This window comes from Pinus tabuliformis, chromosome 1_2, assembly GCF_031772625.1.
Source record: "Pinus tabuliformis cultivar Carrire ecotype Pingquan chromosome 1_2, CPIR1, whole genome shotgun sequence".
NCBI classification, from domain to species: Eukaryota; Viridiplantae; Streptophyta; class Pinopsida; order Pinales; family Pinaceae; genus Pinus; species Pinus tabuliformis.
The window spans coordinates 499,486,636-499,507,405 of record NC_142298.1 but is presented as its reverse complement, the minus strand read 5'-3'; the positions used below and the strand labels follow the sequence as shown (position 1 = coordinate 499,507,405).

General features: G+C 40.1%; 1 protein-coding gene across 1 annotated transcript in view; it reads right to left on the bottom strand.

The window, feature by feature from the left end:
- Positions 1-20,770, bottom strand: part of LOC149206525 (general transcription and DNA repair factor IIH subunit TFB2-like) — a 486,113-nt gene that overhangs the window by 89,483 nt on the left and 375,860 nt on the right. Inside the window, exon 12 of the mRNA XM_089393737.1 lies at positions 8,002-8,092. Coding sequence (XP_089249863.1) covers positions 8,002-8,092 — 91 coding nt within the window. The remainder of the gene's footprint in view (positions 1-8,001; positions 8,093-20,770) is intronic.

Here is a 20,770-nt window from a genome sequence, read left to right as displayed (position 1 = left end):
CATCAATGTCCAAAGGCTCAATTTCCCTTAAAATATTCATTTTTTCCTTTGAAAGAAACCTCCGAAAATTAATTTTCTTTTGATCCACGAATTTTTGATTATTTTGCCACTTGGAGAGAAATTAATTTCTCTATAATTATTTTTTACTCAATTAATTAATTTTTTAATTTAAGGTTTAATTTATTTTTGCTAAAAAAAATTAAGTAATTGACACTAAAAGGGATTAATTATTTTTTCCACCCTCCAATATTTTAGCTATGGTGTCTAAGTATGAGGGACAATGCACAATTTTTTTTTTACATCAGATATTACAATATCAACCCTTGAAAGGGGAAAACACAGTTAGACTCAGAGCCTCAATAATTTACCCAATTCCATGACACAATATGATCTAGTATAGACCAAGTATGTTTGTAATAAAACAATTTCGCCAAATGTGCTTAAATTATTCCAAAACACACTTTTACAAAGACTTGATATAACACTAAGACTCCCTTAAGACCTTGTCAAGACCCTAGTTTTGAGTTTTAAGCTGAAAGAAAAAATCTGTTAATTATCTGTGTTTAAAATGACACATAATTTAGTGAGATTAAAAAAATTCCTAGGATGAAATCTGTTGAAATTTGGTACCGGAGGACAGGTGGTTCCCTTAGGCTTTGATCTTTGGCCTAGGGAAAAGTGTCCAAAAGAATTTAATTTTTCTCCTAAAGTAATTTTATAATTTTTATAAAGTTAAATCTAATTTAAAAGTGACTTTAAGTGATAAAGTTACTAAGTCTAATTTTAAAGTGACTTTTATAAAGTCAATGAAAAATTAGAAAGGAAAAGTGACTTTGGAAATAAATGACTAAGTGGGTCTTTATTAAAGTGGGGTGAATTAAAAAATAGAAAGTGAGATTTAAATGAGCATTTAATCTCAGCCATTGATCTAAATCTATTTCAGCCATTGGATTTAGGGATCACCCAAAAGTCACTTAGGGTTGGGTTAAGGGAGGAAAATGAGGAAAAGATCATTCATTCTTTCATGAGCAGATTGAGAGAAGGAGAGCAAGAGTGCAAAGGAGATTTCTGAGCAGCTGAAAGCGGAGTTTCAGCAGCTGAAAGCGGAGTTTCAACAGAGTGGAGTTTCAGCAGCTGAGAGCGGAGTTTCAGCAGCTGAAAGCGGTGTAACAGCAACAGCCGTGGTGTAACAGCAACAGCTGCGATGTAACAGCAACAACCGCGGTGTAACAGCAACAGCAGCAGTGTAATAGCAACAGCCGCGGTGTAACAGCAACAGCTGCGAAGTATCAGCAGTGGTGTATCAGCAAGGCTGAGATAAGTTGTAAAAGTCCGTTTGCTGATTTTTTTTTTTTGCTGAACATTTCTCCTACTGTAAAAAGGCATTTTCCAGAAATAAAGAAGAGCTCTCAAACTGATTTTCCCCAAGAGTTGTAGGGGTTTTTCCAGGGTCAAGTTGACCAAAAATCTCAGTGTTTAAATGTGTTTTAAAGGCTGTTTATTACTGTTGATATTTATTTCTGCAATTTCCAGCATTCTGTAAAATTTCCAGAATTTGTGTTTTCAGCAAATTTATTTGTTCCAGCTTGTTAAATGTATGGTTATGGGAAAGGGCATTTAACTATATGGGAGAAATAAGGAGAAACTGAAAACCGGGGTGGGAAATGAGAAATTTCTACATGGTATCAGAGCTTGAGTGCTGAAGGGCAGTTTGGGACAGCAAAAGAGAAAAAATTACAGTTGCTGATTTTTCACTCAGAAAATTCCAGCAAGCTGATTTTTCATAAACAACAGTTTTATCTTTACTACAGCAGTGCTATTTTTCAGTTTTAGGACAGCAAGATGTCATTGAGATTGAGGGTGGAGGATAGGCTGGATGGGCATATTAATTACAGTGTTTGGAAGGAGAGAATGCAGAGTATCTTTGAGGAGGCAGAAGTCTGGGATATCATGGTGCATACCACACAGAACCTTGTTGTTGTGCCTACTGATGCTACTCAGTTGGCTGCTTATAATAAAAAGAACAACAAGGGTAAGAGGCTGATTCTAGACGGAATCAAAGACCATTGCATTCCTCATGTGAGAGGAAAGAGTAATGCCCATGAGATGTGGACAGCATTGTCCAATCTCTACCACAGTACCAATGAGAACCGAAAGATTGTCCTGAAGGAGAAGCTGAAGAACATTAAGATGGGTAATGATAATGCAGTTGGATATCTCACAAAGATTACCAATGTGAGAGATGAATTGGCAGCGATTGGAGAGGCCATTCCACCCACTGAGTTGGTGCGGATTGCAGTGGATGGCCTCCCCCGTTCATGGTTGAACTTTGCTGATGGGGTTTGTGCACGTGATACCCTTCCCACATGGGAGAGGTTTTGGGATGATTGCATTCAGACAGAGATCAGGAAAGGACAGCTTGGGGCAGCCAAGCCAGTTGAGCAGGATGAGGACGTAGCACTGGTGGCAGGAGGCAAGAAAGGCAAAGGAAAGAAGCAGGCTTCCACAAGCGATGGTGAGGGCAAAGGCAAAGGTAAAGGTAAACAGGGGAACACACAGAAGGACTATTCCAAGGTGAAGTGTTGGAATTGTCAGAAGATGGGACACTTTGCAGTTGTGTGTCCGGAGAAGAAGAAGAAGAAGGGGAAGAACCAGGACGTGGCAGCTTCAGCAGAGATTGAGGACTTTGCAGGTCGTTTTGACCGGCAGTTTGCGTTCACTACATGTGAGTCCTCTAGTGCAGGATCACCTGCCACACAGGTTCAGAGGGAGCATGCTTTTCCCTCGATCAGCGGAGCATCTTCAAGTATCTGGTATGTGGACAGTGGGGCTTCACGTCACATGACAGGAGTCCGTGAGTACTTCTCAGAGCTTTCACAGAGTGGCACTGATATTGAGGTAGTACTCGGTGATGACAGAGTTGTTAGAGCAGTCGGGGTGGGGACAGTGACATTTCAGAGGGAGTCCAAACTTCCCTTGAAGGTGTCAGAGGTTCTTTATGTGCCAGGGATGAGGAAGAACCTCATATCCGTCTCAGCTTTGGAGGACAGAGGATATGAGGTACTGTTCAGGGGAGGACAGGTGTTGATGTATCCCAGGGGCACTCCAGCTGATTCAACTAGAGTGATAGGTGTACGCCATGCAAAGGTGTACAAGTTTGCATTCCAGCCCCTTTTGGCACTGAGCAGTAGTACCGACAGCAGAGCTAGCAGTTCTGAGCTGTGTGAGATTTGGAACCGCAGGATGGGACATATGTATCATGGAGCCTTGAGGACATTGCGTGAGATCACTACAGGTGTGCCAGATTTCAGTACTGAACACTTTGATACTTGCAGAGGTTGTGCGATGGGCAAGTTTGCCAAATCCCCTTTTCCCAGCAGTGACAGCAGAGCGACTGGGATACTTGATTTGATTCATTCTGATGTGAGCAGTCGAATGTCTCATGTTTCCTTGAGTGGATATGAGTACTATGTTTTATTCATTGATGATCACTCCAGGAGGACCTGGATTTATTTCTTGAAGACCAAGAGTGAGGTCTTCAAGCGGTTTCAGGAGTTTAGAGCTCTTGTGGAGACACAGACAGGTCGGAAGATCAAGTCCCTGAGGTCGGACAATGGAGGAGAGTACACCCTTGGAGAGTTTGTTGACTATTGTGCGGAGGCAGGCATTAGGAGGGAGTTCACTGTTCCTTACAACCCCCAGCAGAACGGGGTTGCGGAGAGGAAGAACAGATCCATCATAGGGGCTGCCAAAGCCATGTTACATGATCAGGTGTTGCCATTGTTTTTGTGGGCAGAGGCCTGCAACACAGCTGTTTACTTGCAGAACAGGTGTCCGCATCGTGCCTTGGGGCACATGACTCCGGAGGAGGCTTTCTCTGGGAAGAAGCTTGATCTTGGTCATCTTCATATCTTTGGATGCATTACATACTCCTATATACCCAAGGAGAAGAGGAGCAAACTAGAGCCCACCGCAGAGAAGGGTATCTTTGTGGGCTACAGTGAGACCTCAAAGGCCTTTCGGATTTACATTCCTGCACAGAGGAGAGTTGTTGTCAGACGGGATGTGAAGTTCGAGGAGGACAGGGCCTTTAGGAGGTCACGGGAGTTAGAGTATCTGGATCAGCCAGACCCTCAGCAGCAGTTGAGTCAGTCGCAGGGATCCAGTGGGCAGGGATCAGGAGGATTCGGAGGTACATCTATGAGGATGTCAGGTCCATCAATGAGCAGTGGCTCGCCGAGCCAGAGGGGTGGTGCTCCGGGCAGCATGCAGAGCAGTTCACTAGGGAGTCCACTGATGGACAGTTCACACGGTACCTCAGCTTCTACAGGTTCAGGTGCAGGCAGGAGGACAACAGACAGACAGTCAGGAGTTGAGGCTACTGATGGTGATGAGGAGGAGTTTCATTCTCCTATGGGAGAAGCATGCTCAGGGAAGAGGAAGCCCAAGTGGCTTCAGGACACCTTGAGAGATGCCACATCTGTTGCTGAGCCGAAGAGGCCGGTCAGAGAGAGTAGACCACCTGAGAGGTTTTGTAGTTATATGGCGATGGTTACCAGCATCCTTGACTCTGAACCTTCTAGCTATGAGGAGGCAGCTAGCCAGCAGGTCTGGAGAGAGGCCATGCAGGAGGAGTATTCTTCTATCATGAAGAATGATGTTTGAGAGGTGGTGCCGAGGCCTGAGGGCAAATCCGTGGTTACTTCCAGATGGCTTTACAAGGTAAAGCATGCTACAGATGGCAGCATTGAGAAATTCAAAGCGAGGTTTGTGGCTAGAGGGTTCTCCCAGGTAGAGGGAGTTGATTAAGAGGAGACCTTCGCTCCCGTGGCTCGATATACTTCGATACGCTCCATTATATCGATAGCAGCAGAGATGGGTTGGAAGATCCACCAGATGGATGTGAAGACCGCATTTCTCAATGGCTTCATACAGGAGGAGGTGTACATTGAGCAGCCACAAGGCTTTGAGGTGCATGGGAAGGAGTCCCATGTGTGCAGATTGAAGAAGGCCCTTTATGGCTTGAAGCAAGCTCCCAGAGCTTGGTACTCCAGGATAGATACATATTTTCAGGGGATGGGTTTCACAAAGAGTTAGGCAGATCCGAACCTTTACTTTATTGTGATTGGTGAGGAGCCTCTCATTCTGGTGCTGTATGTGGATGATTTGGTCATTACAGGTGCAGAGAGACTCATAGAGCACTGCAAGAGAGATCTTGCGGCGGAGTTTGAGATGAAGGACATCGGCTTGATGCATTACTTTTTGGGTTTGGAGGTGTGGCAGGAGGAGGGGCATTTCTTCCTGGGGCAGGGGAAGTATATTGTGGACATCCTTAGCAGATTCCACATGGAGGATTGTAGACCCATGTCGACACCGATGATCACCAACTGGAAGAAGCTTCATGCTTCGGATTCCGAGTTGGTGGATCCCACATTGTACAGGCAGCTGATTGGTTCCTTGATGTATTTGGTCAACACTAGACCAGATATCTGTTTTGCAGTCAACACGATGAGTCAGTTTATGTGTGAGCCTAGGAAGGTTCACTGGGTGGCTGCAAAACACATTTTGCGGTACTTGCAGGGGACAGTGGATTATGGTCTGGACTACAGGCAGGGAGATGGAGTGAGATTGGCAGGATACACTGATTCTGATTGGGCAGGTTGTGCTTCTGATAGGAAGAGCACTTCAGGGTGCTGTTTTGGGTTGGGTTCAGCAATAGTGTCATGGTTCAACCGGAAGCAGCAGTCAGTAGCACTGAGTTCAGCGGAAGCAGAGTATATGGCAGCCAATCTAGCTAGTTGTGAGGCCATCTGGCTTCGCAAGATGTTGTTTGGCTTATTTGGTCAGCCGTTGAGACCTTCAATGATTTACTGTGATAATCAGAGTTGCATTAAACTCACGGAGAATCTAGTATTTCATGATAGGTCAAAGCATATCGGGATCAGATATCATTTCATCAGAGACTATGTTCAGAAGGGAGCTGTGAAGCTTGAGTATATTTCCACTGATGAGCAGGTTGCAGATATTCTTACCAAAGCCTTACCACGGGGCAAGCATGTCTGCTTCAGAGACAAGATGGGTGTGGTGAGGAACACCTTCCTCGGTAAGAGGGAGTGTTGAAATTTGGTACCGGAGGACAGGTGGTTCCCTTAGGCTTTGATCTTTGGCCTAGGGAAAAGTGTCCAAAAGAATTTAATTTTTCTCCTAAAGTAACTTTATAATTTTTATAAAGTTAAATCTAATTTAAAAGTGACTTTAAGTGATAAAGTTACTAAGTCTAATTTTAAAGTGACTTTTATAAAGTCAATGAAAAATTAGAAAGGAAAAGTGACTTTGGAAATAAATGACTAAGTGGGTCTTTATTAAAGTGGGGTGAATTAAAAAATAGAAAGTGAGATTTAAATGAACATTTAATCTCAGTCATTGATCTAAATCTATTTCAGCCATTGGATTTAGGGATCACCCAAAAGTCACTTAGGGTTGGGTTAAGGGAGGAAAAGGAGGAAAAGATCATTCATTCTTTCATGAGCAGATTGAGAGAAGGAGAGCAAGAGAGCAAGGGAGATTTCTGAGCAGCTGAAAGCGGAGTTTCAGCAAAGTGGAGTTTCAGCAGAGTGGAGTTTCAGCAGCTGAAAGCGGTGTAACAGCAACAGCCGTGGTGTAACAGCAACAACCGCGGTGTAACAACAACAGCCGCGGTGTAACAACAACAGCCGCGGTGTAACAACAACAGCAGCGGTGTAACAGCAACAGCCGTGGTGTAACAGCGACAGCTGCGGTGTAACAGCAACAGCTGCGGAGTATCAGCAGTGGTGTATCAGCAAGGCTGAGTTTCAACAAGGCTGAGATAAGTTGTAAAAGTCTGTTTGCTGATTTTTTTTTTTTGCTGAACATTTCTCCTACTGTAAAAAGGCATTTTCCAGAAATAAAGAGCAGCTCTCAAACTGGTTTTCCCCAAGAGTTGTAGGGGGTTTTTCCAGGGTCAAGTTGACCAAAAATATCAGTGTTTAAATGTGTTTTAAAGGCTGTTTATTACTGCTGATATTTATTTCTGCAATTTCCAGCATTCTGTAAAATTTCCAGAATTTGTGTTTTCAGCAAATTTATTTTTTCCAGCTTGTTAAATGTATGGTTATGGGAAAGGACATTTAACTATATGAGAGAAATAAGGAGAAACTAAAAACCGGGGTGGGAAATGAGAAATTTCTACAAAATCCGTTGCCAAAATCAAAGGATTACCTAAATGTTGTTACATATTTAAATGGTCATACTAGCATCATTTACAATATAACTTGCAAAAATTAGATTTACAATGATAAAACATGTGTTGGCTGATGAATCTGAATTTTGAAAAAAAATCTTCATGTCTTTGCATCCTACGTTCTTGCACTGTTGACAAAGTGTGGTCAATAATACCTACCCTCATCGCAAGTCATGTCTACCAATCTTGGTCAAAAGATAACCAACAATATATAAACAATTACAAAGATGATAAAGGATGATATATTTATTTCCTACCCAATCAATTATCGTTATTAAATATTAGTTCATCCCCTTTTTAACAATATTCATTAAGAACAAATACTTGAATACTTCATTGATTATATTATAACTTGGGAGTTATGATTTAGTAATAACATTGTAATTTGTTGATTTCTTTGAATCATCAATTAAAATAAAAATAGAATTCATATATTTTTTTATTAGAAATAATACCTATCACTTGATCTAATGTGAGAGCATGGTAGAATGCGGCAGAAATGTTTTGCAATATATTAAAATAAAAATATACTTCAAATTTTTTATATATAAAAAAATAACAATAAATGAAAGTAAAAAAAAAATTATATGACATTTCGATTAAAATAAAAATATACTTCAATTTTTTTTATATAATAAAAAAATAATAATAAAATAAAAGTAAAAAAAAAATTATATGACAATGCATGTGATTGATGAATCTTAGAAACAGAACTAATATGAAAAGGCCTAGCATATTACTTGATTCGCTGTAATACCATGGTCGAATGCTTCATACATGTTTTCTCTCGTTAGAGCTCCAACAACTAGGTTACTTAGTTGATATTCAATTCTACATTATGTAAAAAGGAAAACATTAGACTTCTACATATTATGAAATTTAATTATTCATATTGTCAAAAAATAACTTTTAAAGGTTGGACAATGTTCACATTAATGTTACTAGGGTTGTGATTTTTTTTCTTTAGGTTAGGAAGGTTGAGGAAAACTTTTAAGTACTTCACATTTTGAGTAAGGTAAACCTAGAATTTTCAAGAAACAAGGCTGATAAACAACAAAACTCAAAACAATAACAATAATATATTCATTATAAACTCAACATGTTACTTGTGGGAATTGAACCTAGGGAGAATAACAATCGTTTCACCCAACTATCCCAAATAAACCTAATTAACAACTAAAGTTATAAATATAATTTAAACATATTAGACTTTTAAATGCAATAATTCAAAAAAGGTACATTGTTTCATTAAAGATTATGATAAAAACTTTGAAAACTATTATAGCATATCTATGAACATTATCTATCCTATTAACACTTCATTTATCACAAAGCTTGAGATGTAATTGGCCCTTAGAAATGATCTAACTTAAAATTTTGAAATCATATTGTTTTTAAGAACTCACACACATATGTATAATCCTCCTATCCACCGAAAATAAATCCAATTAACAAATCAAGTTACAAATATATTATAAATGCAATAGTTGAAAAAGGCTACACTGCTTCATTACAATTATTAGGAATTTTTTGAAAAAAACCATTATAACATATCTTGAATATTATATCTTCTTAAAACTTGTCTATTGCACAAGATTGGCATGAAATTAGCCCTTCGAGATTATGTAACTTTAAATTCTATAATCAGGTTGTAAGATATATATGTGTGTGTGTGTGTTGTGGGGGGACAACCTTTAAAGTTATTACTGAAGTATATTAAAAGATATCATGTCAATTGGCCTATCACAATTGGTTAAATAAATAAGTTTTATCTTCTTTGCCATGGTTCAACTCATGTTTGTGACTCGATTGCTTATTATGGATAATTGGAATTGTCATGTATCAATAATGTTGCTCATGTTTTAAGCTAGAATAGAAGCTCCAAACATTTAAAGCCAAACAATTAGCTCTGCTATTGATTGGATTAGCAACATTGGCAAGGTAGTGAAAATGCTAAGTGGTAAGCATATAGGAGATGTACCTATTGTTGAAAAGTGTAACTAGGTTCGGTCCTCATAATGACATGTAATTATGATTTTATGTAATGAGATGTAAAGAAGAAAAATAAAATAACTGTATTGACTTGCTTCATGGGTTTCATGAGCATGAGATTTTATTTTTGAGTCAAGACTCCCATTGAGAGTCTTTAGGAATTATTTGTCATCTAGTCATAAAATGATAGAGATTGTCATGTAATGAAGTCATGTTACACTTTGTAAGAGGTCAAATTTGTCTATGTAAAGTATCCTCAAGACCTTGTCACTTATCCTCTTCAAGTCAGCCTACAACGATGAAAGACGATGCTAGAAGAAGTCAGCTTAACCTCTAGTGATCATGTCGGCCTAAAGGACATGAGATGAGGGGTATATAAAGCCTAACTCAGCCTCACGCATTTGGTAGAGAAGTGAAAAGAAGAAGGCTACAAAGAATTGCAAAGAAGTGAGAAAGAGGATTCTTCTGGGAAAACGAAGGAGGTTTCTTTTGGGCAAGCAAAGAAGTTTCTTTTGGGGCAGCGAAGGAGGATTCTTTTTGGCAGCGAAGAAGGTTTCTTCTGGAGCAGCAAAGAAGGATTCTTCAGGGTGATCGAGATAGAGATATAGAGACCGAATTTCTCCAGAGGATACCACTAAAAGCCTAGAGACCGAGATTCTCTAGAGGAAGCCGAGAAGCAACCGTGTGAAGAATAGAGACCGAGTTTCTCTAGAAGGAACCGATGAGAGCAGTTCGAGATCAAGAAGAAAGTTGAGGAAGGGAAGAGGCAGAGCATCAAGGTTACTGATAAAGTTCTTGGGAGGATACTAGAGTCAAGTGTCTGTGTCATGGTCTTGGTGCTCATCAATTGAAGATCTAGAAGACGAATTTTAATCGGGTTTTCCTCTCAAGAGGTGAGAGGTTTTGGCCCTCGATGACAAGCCTACATATTGTGTCACTTGTCTTTCATTGTGCATATTGGTATTTGTCTTGATGAAAAGAACACAATAATAACATAACAAATAAAAGACTATAATCTAAGAAGTAAAAGTATATCACAAGCAATTATCAAGTAGATAAATATTTTAACTATTCATGCCCTAGATTTCTCAACATGGAATTAGAGCTTAGGTGCTAAAGTCATGCAGGGGCATTCAAAGCAGGTTGAAACATGAGAATCGAGCTTCAAAGAAGGATCAATGCAAGAAGCAAGAAATCAAGATCTACCAAAACCCTAGATCGAAGAAATCTACACCAACAAGTGTGTTGAAACCATCTTCAAGAAAGAAGGAAGGCTAAATCATTCAAGAAGGACCGTGAATCAAGCTCTCTTATCAATCTCTCAAGAAGCAAATCCTCTATCAACATCAAGATTAAGAAGGAATAAAACATCAATCTCTCAAGTACGTCTATGACTATATTTGAAAATAAAAAAATGTCTTTTTGCAAGGAAAACAATAAATTGGTTGGGGTCGCAAATTTCCTTGCATGGAAGAAGAGGACATACCTAAATCTTAGTGAGAATGAGGTCATGGATCACATCAAGGGACGAATTATCCAGCCTCCAAAAGAAGATACTCAAGCACATGCTAGATTCATGAAGGGAGAAGTAAGAGCCCAGAGGATTCTTATAGAATCTATAAAAGACTCTAATCCCATATGTATCCAATTTGGAGACTGCAAAAGCTACATATGACAAATTGGTAGAGTAGTTTTGTTATCATGGACACTTTTGGGCATGGATTAATGGGGGGACTGGGCGGAATGAGTGGGTTAGGTCTGTTCTCTTGTCCCCTAGACCCCTTTTAGATGTTAATCTTAGATTCTAGTCCCGTGGGATCTCTTATACTGACCATTTGGCTTTAGGGATGGCATTTCATGGGAAATCCTAATTTTGGTTGCATGGTCCCACTTCCCCATCCACATATATTACCCCATTTCCACTCATTATTACCCTATTCATCATTTCTTCCACCTGGATCCACATTCCTTCACTGGGTCCACATAAGTTTAGCTCTCCCCTTACCCCTGCCCACACCTTGAGTCAGGCCTAGAATGATGCCCCGAAGGTTGACGCAACTAAAAAAAGAAAAGTAAAAGCAAAATTGGCCACATTCAACAAGAAAACGTACCACAAAATGCAAAAGATGGTCGGGACAAACACATTTAGCACGTGGGCAAAAGCCAATACATGAGATCTACCCCATCATCATGGCCATCACCCTGGTTCCTACAGGTTCTAGGAGCCTCCTTCCTCAAATAAGAACCCATGATTGTCCCAAGCCCTAGTGGGCAATGAACCAACCTACCTTAAAAAGGGGTAGCCACTGCTACATTTCAAACATCATGCTCTTATGATCCGAAATGGATCCTAAACACTCTCTAAGTTTTCATGATTGTTTCAAATTATGTTAACATATTCAAGTCTTTGAAAATCAAACTATCAGAAGGAATCCTTGTGACAGTTGTAGTTATGGCCAGAGCGGAGCAATGAGGACCATCGGTCAAGCGCGCAGACCATTGGCCCATGGTAAAGCGCAATGGCACAAAAGTAGCAAAACTGGAGGCGATAAGCGCTAATCGCGTATCGCAGGGCGTACCCCTCAGTGAAGGAAAGCCTCGAAGCGCCCGGACCCGAAATCGTTGTGAAAAACGGAAAAGTAACTATTTCGGTTCCGTAGCGTGGGAATCCCCAAATCAGTAGGCTATCGAAAGGCTTCGAGGTGGTAAGCAATTTTGACTGAGTCCCACTCGATGCCACACACCAAGGGACATGCGTCCGGCGGATGAGAGAAAACCGCTCGCATCGGACGGGTAAACGTCAAGCAACTTACCCGCACGATATGAGCGATGACCGTAGGATCCGGGGGGCCAGATCAACGGTGGAGGCACATTTTGATAAATGACCGGATTTGACAGGTGATAAAGCAAGATTTAAGGGGATTTGGAGTCTGACGTGGATGATGAGTTGGCAAAAAATTCGTGTTTTGCGGGCGATCTTGAAGCAAACGGAAATAACGACCATTCAAATATGATTCGAGGAATCTGACACTCAGTTCGATAGAAAAATAGGTGGCCACCTCCTTGCAAGGTGTTACATAGCGATGATGACGCAGAGAAGAGGAATTTGAACACATAGAGGTAGGGAAACTAGAAAGCCAGGAAGCAGAAACGAATAGTCAAAAGAACAGAGTGGCTTTAAAGCCATGAACTGACAGAAGCAGAGGACAACGGGGGAGTTAGTTAGACACAGAAGCTAAGAGCAGAGAACAGAAAGTAGAAGCTGAGCTGACCTAAAGGTAGCATTCAGCCAGACAGAGACAGAGCAAGTCAGAGAGTCTGTGTACCCCAGAGAAGGCTTGAGAGGTTCAAGCAGACTCCTCGGCATAGGCCTGTCATGTATGAGACCCAGATTGGGCTTATACTACTGTGACCAATAGAGGTCTAGTTTCAGTAAGGAGAGTTTGTGTACTCCAGTCCTACTGATTTTTATCTGTTTAATGAGACTCAAATTGAACTCACTACTGTAAAAACTCTGCTTGAAAACATAATAGAGAGGCCACAACTGAAGGCTGGACCAGGAGACGTAGCCCAGGAGCATTGGGTGAACTCATTAATTTTTTTGTGTTTACATGTTTGACTATTATGTTTTCTCTAACTGCCTCAGTGTCTATGTATTCTAGCAATATTATCGATCCATTGCATAAAGTAACATAAGCACATCCAAGCACGAGTCTGTAATACCTTTAATTCTTTGTCCTGGATAAATTCTAGATCAAGTGGTATCAGAGCTCTAGGTTACTAAGGTTAGACAAGCTTGTGCTGGATTTTGTTGTTGAATGTTAACTAGATCAAAGCTTAAATTAGGAGGAGAGTTGGTTAAAGCTAACCCAGAAATTGGAAAAGTCTATCCTAAGAAGAGAATGTCAGAAGAAAGTCCCTTGGAATCAGACTCCCAATTCATGGATAGTTTTATGACCATGAAATCCATGGTTGAGGAAATGTATAGGGAATTTAAGAAAAATAGAGATGAAGATTCATCAAACTCCAAACAAGACAAAGGATTAGAAGAATCTCTCCTCCATGACCACTCTAAAGGCAAAGGGAAAGAAGAAAGATTTCTCACCCCTCCTAATAGCCTTGAAAATAAAAAGAAAGCATCTTTGATTAAATTAGATGTTAAATTTGATTTGCCAATATATGATGGAGAGTTGAATGCAGAGAAGCTGGATAATTGGATCAGACAAATTGATGTTTGTTGCAGAGTGCAGAGCATTGACTCAGACAAGAGTAAAATACAGCTGGCCAGCCTACGCCTTGGGGGCACTGCCTTGGTATGGTGGGAAGGCAGGACACGAGCTGACCTGAAGAAACATGGTAAGATTCTTTTTGTTTGGAGTGAATTTGTTTCTGCAATTAAAAAGCAATTCTATCCACTAGCCTATATGCAGCAAGCCATGATGAGTTGGCAAACTCTTTGCTAATTAAAAGGGAAAATTGTACAAGGTTACACCCAAGAATTTAGGAAAAGAGCTTTGATTCTAGGAATTTCTTTAGACTCACCTAAAACTATGTTGAAGTATATAGGTGGTCTACACAGCTACATGAGGCACACTATGCTCATGTTTAATCCCACTAGCATAAATGAGGTATCCGTTCAGGCTACACATCTAGAAGCTAGAGGTAAGAATGGGAACCCAGAAGTTGGGGGATCATATTCAAGTTATTTCCGATCATCAAAAGGTTGATACTTTGTTTGATAGTGGCTCACAAGTAAATTTAATTTTTGAAGAAATTGTCAAGAAATTGGGATTACTAACCACACCTCACAAGAAACCATATCCATTAGGTTGGTTATGTGATAAAGCAAAGCTACAAGTGACTAGACAATGTAAACTTAAGTTTTCTTTTGGGTTAGAATTTGTAGATGAGGTTGAGTTAGATATGGTTCCTTTGGATATATGTGGAATTGTTTTAGGAAGTCCTTACTTGTATGATAGAAAGCTATTTTCTATAGAGCTGAGAACAAGTATCTACTCGTTAAAGATGGAATTGAATATATTGTAAGAGCTCATAAGCTAAAAAATAATTATATTCTCATAAACTCGGGGGAGATGAAGAAAATTGTAAATTCATGCAAACAATTTTTACTAATGGTTGTAAAGGAAAAAACCCTGATAAAACCAATATATTTGAGAGTTGTGATGCTAAATAGCAAGCTGATTTAGGAAAAGTTGTTTCAGAATATGATATATTATTTCAAGAACCTAAAAGACTGCCACCCAAAAAGAAAATAGTACATGATATTAACTTGCAGCAAGATGTTCCATTGCCTAACATCGGAATGTACAGGTTGTCCGCTCTAGAGAATGCAGAAATCAAGAAGTAGGTACAGGAGTTGCTCGAGAAATGGTTCATAAGACCTAGCACATCACCATGTGGGTCTCCAATCGTCTTGGTGAGAAAGAAAGATGGCTCATGGAGAATGCGCATTGATTACCGAGCACTGAATAAAATAAAGGTCAAAAATCATTACCCTCTTCCTTGTATAGATGATCTGTTAGATCAGTTGAAAGAAGCTGTTTATTTTTCCAAGTTAGACTTGCATAGTGGATATCATCAGGTCAGAGTTGTAGAGCAAGATGCATGGAAGACTGCTTTCAAAACAAAGCAGGGATTGTATGAGTGGCTGGTTATGCCTTTTGGCTTAACTAATGCTCCTGCTACTTTCATGAGTAATGAATGATGTATTCAAACATTTTCTTGATGATTTTGTTATTGTATATTTGGATGACATTCTTATATTCAGCAAGACGTGGGAAGAACATTTACAACATGTTAAGCAGACTCTAGATGTTTTGAAAAGAGAAAATCTTTATGTTAAACTCTCAAAATGTGAATTTGGAAAAACATCTTTGAATTATTTAGGTCACATAGTAGGGGGTGGTGAATTGAAGATAGATCCCTCTAAGGTTGTAGTCATTGTAAACTGCCTAAGTCCAAATCTGCTATAGAAATTAAAAGCTTCCTAGTAGCAGCACAATATTGGAGAAAGTTTATTTCTAACTTTTCCTTAATTGCAGCTCCCTTACATGCTTTAACAGGATTGAACAAGGTGTTTCTGTGGGGAGACAAACAACAAAAAGCCTTCAACATCTTGAAATAAAATATTAGTACAACACCAATACTAGCACTACCTGATCTTCAAAGACCATTTTAAATTGAAACCGATGCCAGTGACTATGCCATGGGAGCAGTGTTGATGCAGCACGGTAAACCCATATGCTATCATTCTGAGACATTTAATTCTACAGTAGTTAACTATCCCACATATGCTAAAGAATTGTATGCATTAGTATAGAGTGTGAAAAAGTGGAAACATTATTTATTGGGTAAAGAGACAGTTATACACACTAATCATCAACCAATTCAATATTATCAAGACACTATAGGTGGATGGGTTTTCTACAACAATTTCATCTTGTCATCAGATATAAAAAGGGCATACACAATAAAGTTATAGATATGTTGTCCAGACCAATTATAAATGCATCTACTATACTTAAGCATTATTCAGTATTGTACGAAAGCTACATTGAACAATATGCTCAAGATATAGATTTTAAAGATGTATATGCAATTTTAAGTCAAGGCAAACAAGTAGGAGAATTGGATTATCATGTTAAGGACCAACTCTTGTATCATTTTAGGAAGCTATGCATTCCACAAACTGAAAGAGTAAAGATAATTCGAGAAGCACACACTTCTCTAATATTAGGTCACTTTGGGGCAAGTAAAACAATTGCACAGCTGCAAAGATTTTGTTATTGGCCAAAAATGAATGAGATACTTTCTAGATATGTAAGAGGATGTACCATGTGTGCTAAAAGCAAGCCCAGCAATAGAAAACTAGGCTTGTACACTCCACTACTAGTTCCTTCTCATCCTTGGGAAAGTGTTTCCATGGACTTTGTGGGAGGACTGCCTAAGTCTAGGAAAGGTCATGACTGTTTATATGTTGTTGTGGATAGGTTCAGCAAAATGTGTATTTTAATACCTTGTAACAAACATATTACAACTAAACAAACTGCAAAGTTGTTCATTCAGCATGTATGGGTTCATTTTGTATTACCCACTCTTCCATTATATCTGATTGAGATAACCGATTTGTTGGGAAATTTTGGTCAAGTCTGTGGGAATTGATGGACACCAGACTGAAAAAGAGTACAGCCTTTCATCTACAAATAGATGGCCAAACAGAAGTGGTCAACAGGATAGTGATCCATTTGCTCAGAGGCTATTGCAGCAATCATCCCAAGATTTGGGATGAACACTTATGTTATGTGCAACATGCTTACAACTGAGCTAAACATTCTTCTACATAGAGATCTTCTTTTGAGACCTGTTTTGGCTTCACACCAAGGTCTCCGTTGGATTTTGTCTTTGGTAATGACATAGCAGTTGATGGACACAGTGATGTGGACAAGGCAACCAATTTCATTGAACAAATCCAAGAGATTCATCAGGCAGTACAGGAACAGCTAGAAAAGAGCCAAGCCAACTATAAGGCAAGGCATGACAAGCATTGGATGGAGCATAGTTTCCAAGTTGGTGATCAAGTCTGGCTGTATATCAGCAAAGACAGGATGCAAGGTGAAGGTAAGAAGCTGAAGCCGATAAGGTATGGACCTTTCAAAATACTTGAGAAAATTGGTGAGAATGCTTTTCGCCTTGATTTACCAGCCTACATGCACATCTACTCAATTGTTAATGCAGATAGCTTGAGACTATTTTAACCTTCATTAATTGAAGATCCCAAAGAGCAGAGTCAATTTCCTTCTATTGATGATCTGTTGCCTGAATATCTTAATGAGTTGGAAGAAGATACAGTTCTGGACATGAAGGTGAGGACCACGCGCAGAGGAGATGTTGAGTACCTCAGGATTGGACTCAAAGGTTCAAAACCAAGCAGCGCGAAATGGATAGAAATTGAGCAGGCGAGGAATCTATACCCTCACTTGACTGATGCTTAAAAGAAAACCAACTTTTGGTGGTCCAAAAGCTTTTTTAGTGGGAAGGTTGTGATCTAAATTGGATCCTAAACACTCTCTAAGTTTTCATGAGTATTTCAAATTATGTTAAAAGATTCAAGTCTTAGAAAAATCAAGCTATCAAAAGGAATCCTCGTGACAATTGCAGTTATGGCCAGAGCGGAGCAACGAGGACCCTCAGTCGAGTGCGCAGACCATTGGCCCATGGTAAAGCGCAATGGCACGAAACTGGCAAAACCGAAGGCTAGTTCGGGAAACAGAGGTGGATTTTGATACGCGATTAGCGCTAATCGCGTATTGCAGGGCATCCCCCTCAGTGAAGGAAAGCCTTGAAGCACCCAGACCCGAAATCGCTATGAAAAACAGAAAAGTAACTGTTTCGGTTCCGTAGCACGAGATTCCCCAAAACTGTAGGATATCAAAAGGCTTCGAGGCGGTAATCAGTTTTGACTAAGTACCGCCCGATGCCACACACCAAGCGACACACGTCCGACGGATGAGAGAGAAAACCACTCACATCAGATGGATAAACGTCAAGCAACTTACCCAGCCAATATGAGTGATGACTGTAGGATCCGAGGGGCCTAGATCAACGGCAGAGGCGCATTCCGATAAATGACTGGATTTGACAGGTGATAAAGCAAGATTCAGGGGATTAGGAGTCCGACGTGGATGATGAGTTCGCAAAAGATTCGTGTTTCGCGGGCGATCTTGAAGCAAATGGAAATAATGACCATTCAAATATGATTCAAGGAATCTGACACTTAGTTCGTTAGAAAAACAGGTGGCCACCTCCTTGCGAGGCGTTACATAATGATGATGATGCAGAGCAGAGGAATTCGAACAGACAAAGGTAGGGAAACCAGAAAGCTGGGAAGCGGAAACGAACAATCAAAAGAATAGACTAGCTTTAAAGCCATGAACTAACAGAAGCAGAGGACAACGGGGGAGTTAGTTAGACATAGAAGCTAAGAGCAAAGAACAGAAAGTAGAAGCCAAGCTGACCTGAAGGCAACATTGAACCAGACAGATCCATAGCGAGTCAGAGTCTGTGTACTCCAGAGAAGGTTTGAGAGGTTCAAGTAGACTCCTCAGCATAGGCCTGTCATGTATGAGACCCAGATTGGGCTTATACTACTGTGACCAATAGAGGTTGAGTTTTAGTAAGGAGAGTCTGTGTACTCCAATCTTACTGATTTTTATCTGTTTGATGAGACTCAAATTGAGCTCACTGCTGTAAAAACTCTGCTCAAAAACATAATAGAGAGGTTACCACTGAAGGCCGGGCTAGGAGATGTAGCCCAGGAGCATTGGGTGAACTCCTTATTAACTTTTGTTTACATGTTTGACTGTTATGTTTTCTCTAACTGCCTCAGTGTCTATGTATTCTAGCAATCTTATCGATCCATTGCATAAAGTAACATAGGCACATCCAAGCACATGAGTCTGTAATACCTTTAATTCTTTGTCCTGGATAAATTCCAGATCATCTTACCCCTCGAGCCTCAAGCAGTTAATCAAAGAAACAACATAAAAGGCAAAAGGCATATGAAAAAGGGTGGAAAAATCAAGGCCAGGGCGCCTCATGTACCACGATTTCTTCTTCCTATACATTATATACTCAAGAGTGGGCTTCCCTTTTATTAGCTACCCTTGTACCCCAGCAAGTGGCCCGGGGTTGCCCCTTCTCATCCCCTACTTCATTCACCTCTCTATCACATAGCACCACCTTCTAAAGAATGTAACTTGAACATATTATCCCCTTTGGAAGTAGAAACCGCCTAATAGGATACTTGGTTGGCCCCATTTGGATTTTGGAGACATTTGCACATGCGGAATCCCATTATGGAAGGGCGGGCCATTATGAAGTCCCCTCCTATGGTCCATGGTTGGTAAGCTCTTTTACTCAATTTCTCTAATGACTTGTTGTATTGGAAGGCTAGGGGACACATTGGATCTTATGCAAGATTATAGATGGTCTCCATCTTGGGTTTGGTCTCCCTATACGAGGTCCTAACCCTCCAGAGGGATACATTGGCACAAGTAGGGTGTGTGTTGACAGCTATGGGCCTCCACAACAACAGACAACACTCCATGGATCCTTGCTCAAGGATCACCTATTGGATGAGGAAGATGCACCTAGTTCACCTTTGCCCAACCAACCCCATAGATGTACCATGCACTTGGCAACTGACCCAGGATTCGTAGGATGATGTGGCATCACCGACACCATCATCAGAGACCTTACAAATAATCTATAGGCATCTTCAACTCATTTGGAGACCCATGAGGTTATTATTGTGCCCCCACACCAACTAGGAGCACCACAGGTTTATTGTTTGGAGAACAAGGAGCCAACCCTATGTCCACCACTTTTGAAGGTCCTATTCTTCATTATGGAACCTATGGACCTCATCAGGCTTCTTCGAGGAACCTACAACATGTATTATTTATTGTTTGACCTCTTAAGAGGCTTATTATTTCATTTGTGAGCTAGGTTGGTGGGCTTGTCACCAAAAGTTAGGTTATTATCACATTATTTTATTTTTGGGGCTTATGTAGGCCTAAGAGACTAATTCGAACTCCTAATTAGTGTATAAATACAAGTCAGATGAGTTTCCTTTCTCATCAACACTTTTTCTGGGATGGAGAAGCTGACAACACTCATGAATGAATTAAGAAGATTGAACAACATAGAAATAAGTTCTTTGAACCACCATGCATCATTGGACTAAAAACCCAAGTAAGACAACAACTCTTTCTTAAAAGAGATCAATGCCATCCTTAACCCTAAGCAGCCAAGAGGTTTGCAAAAGGAACTGAAGATTGGACACAAAATCCTTGCACTTGGGAGAGATTTGAAACACATGAAGGTCACATGGAAAGTCCTCTTCAAATTAGATGAACTGGATACCCACCTTTCCAAAGTGAGCCAGTTGGAAGGGAAGAAACTAATTTGGGCTCTAAAACCAACTATGCTTGCTCTCATATAACACAAGTTCTTGGAGGAACCTTGTGAAGGGGTTAGACTTCCAGTTGCATCTTGTCTTAGTAACATCATGAAAATAACACCCCTATAGCTCCTCACAGTGATGATGTGATGAGGAGAGTTTTCATATTGATAGTAGAGACTTTCCAGGACTTGGACAATAGTGCAGGCTCTACCTTTGTGAAGAAGCTTGAGATTTTAGGAGGCATGGCCATGGTCAAAACATATGAAATCATGTTTGATCTAGAGCATGATGGCTTGATTCATTAGATGTTCCAATTCATCATTAGAATTAGGAAACATCATCCTGATGGGGTCATAACACATATGTAGTCCATTCTGTCTTCATGTATGGGAGGTTGTGATGCCATTTGCAAGGAATTGCAAACTAGATTGTTGAGCATTTGGAGGAGAGAATAACTGGTCTCACCTGTTTCTTATGAACTAATTGAAAGGTTGGTTGAGTAGAACATTTCAACTGCTTAGAAGACAATTGAC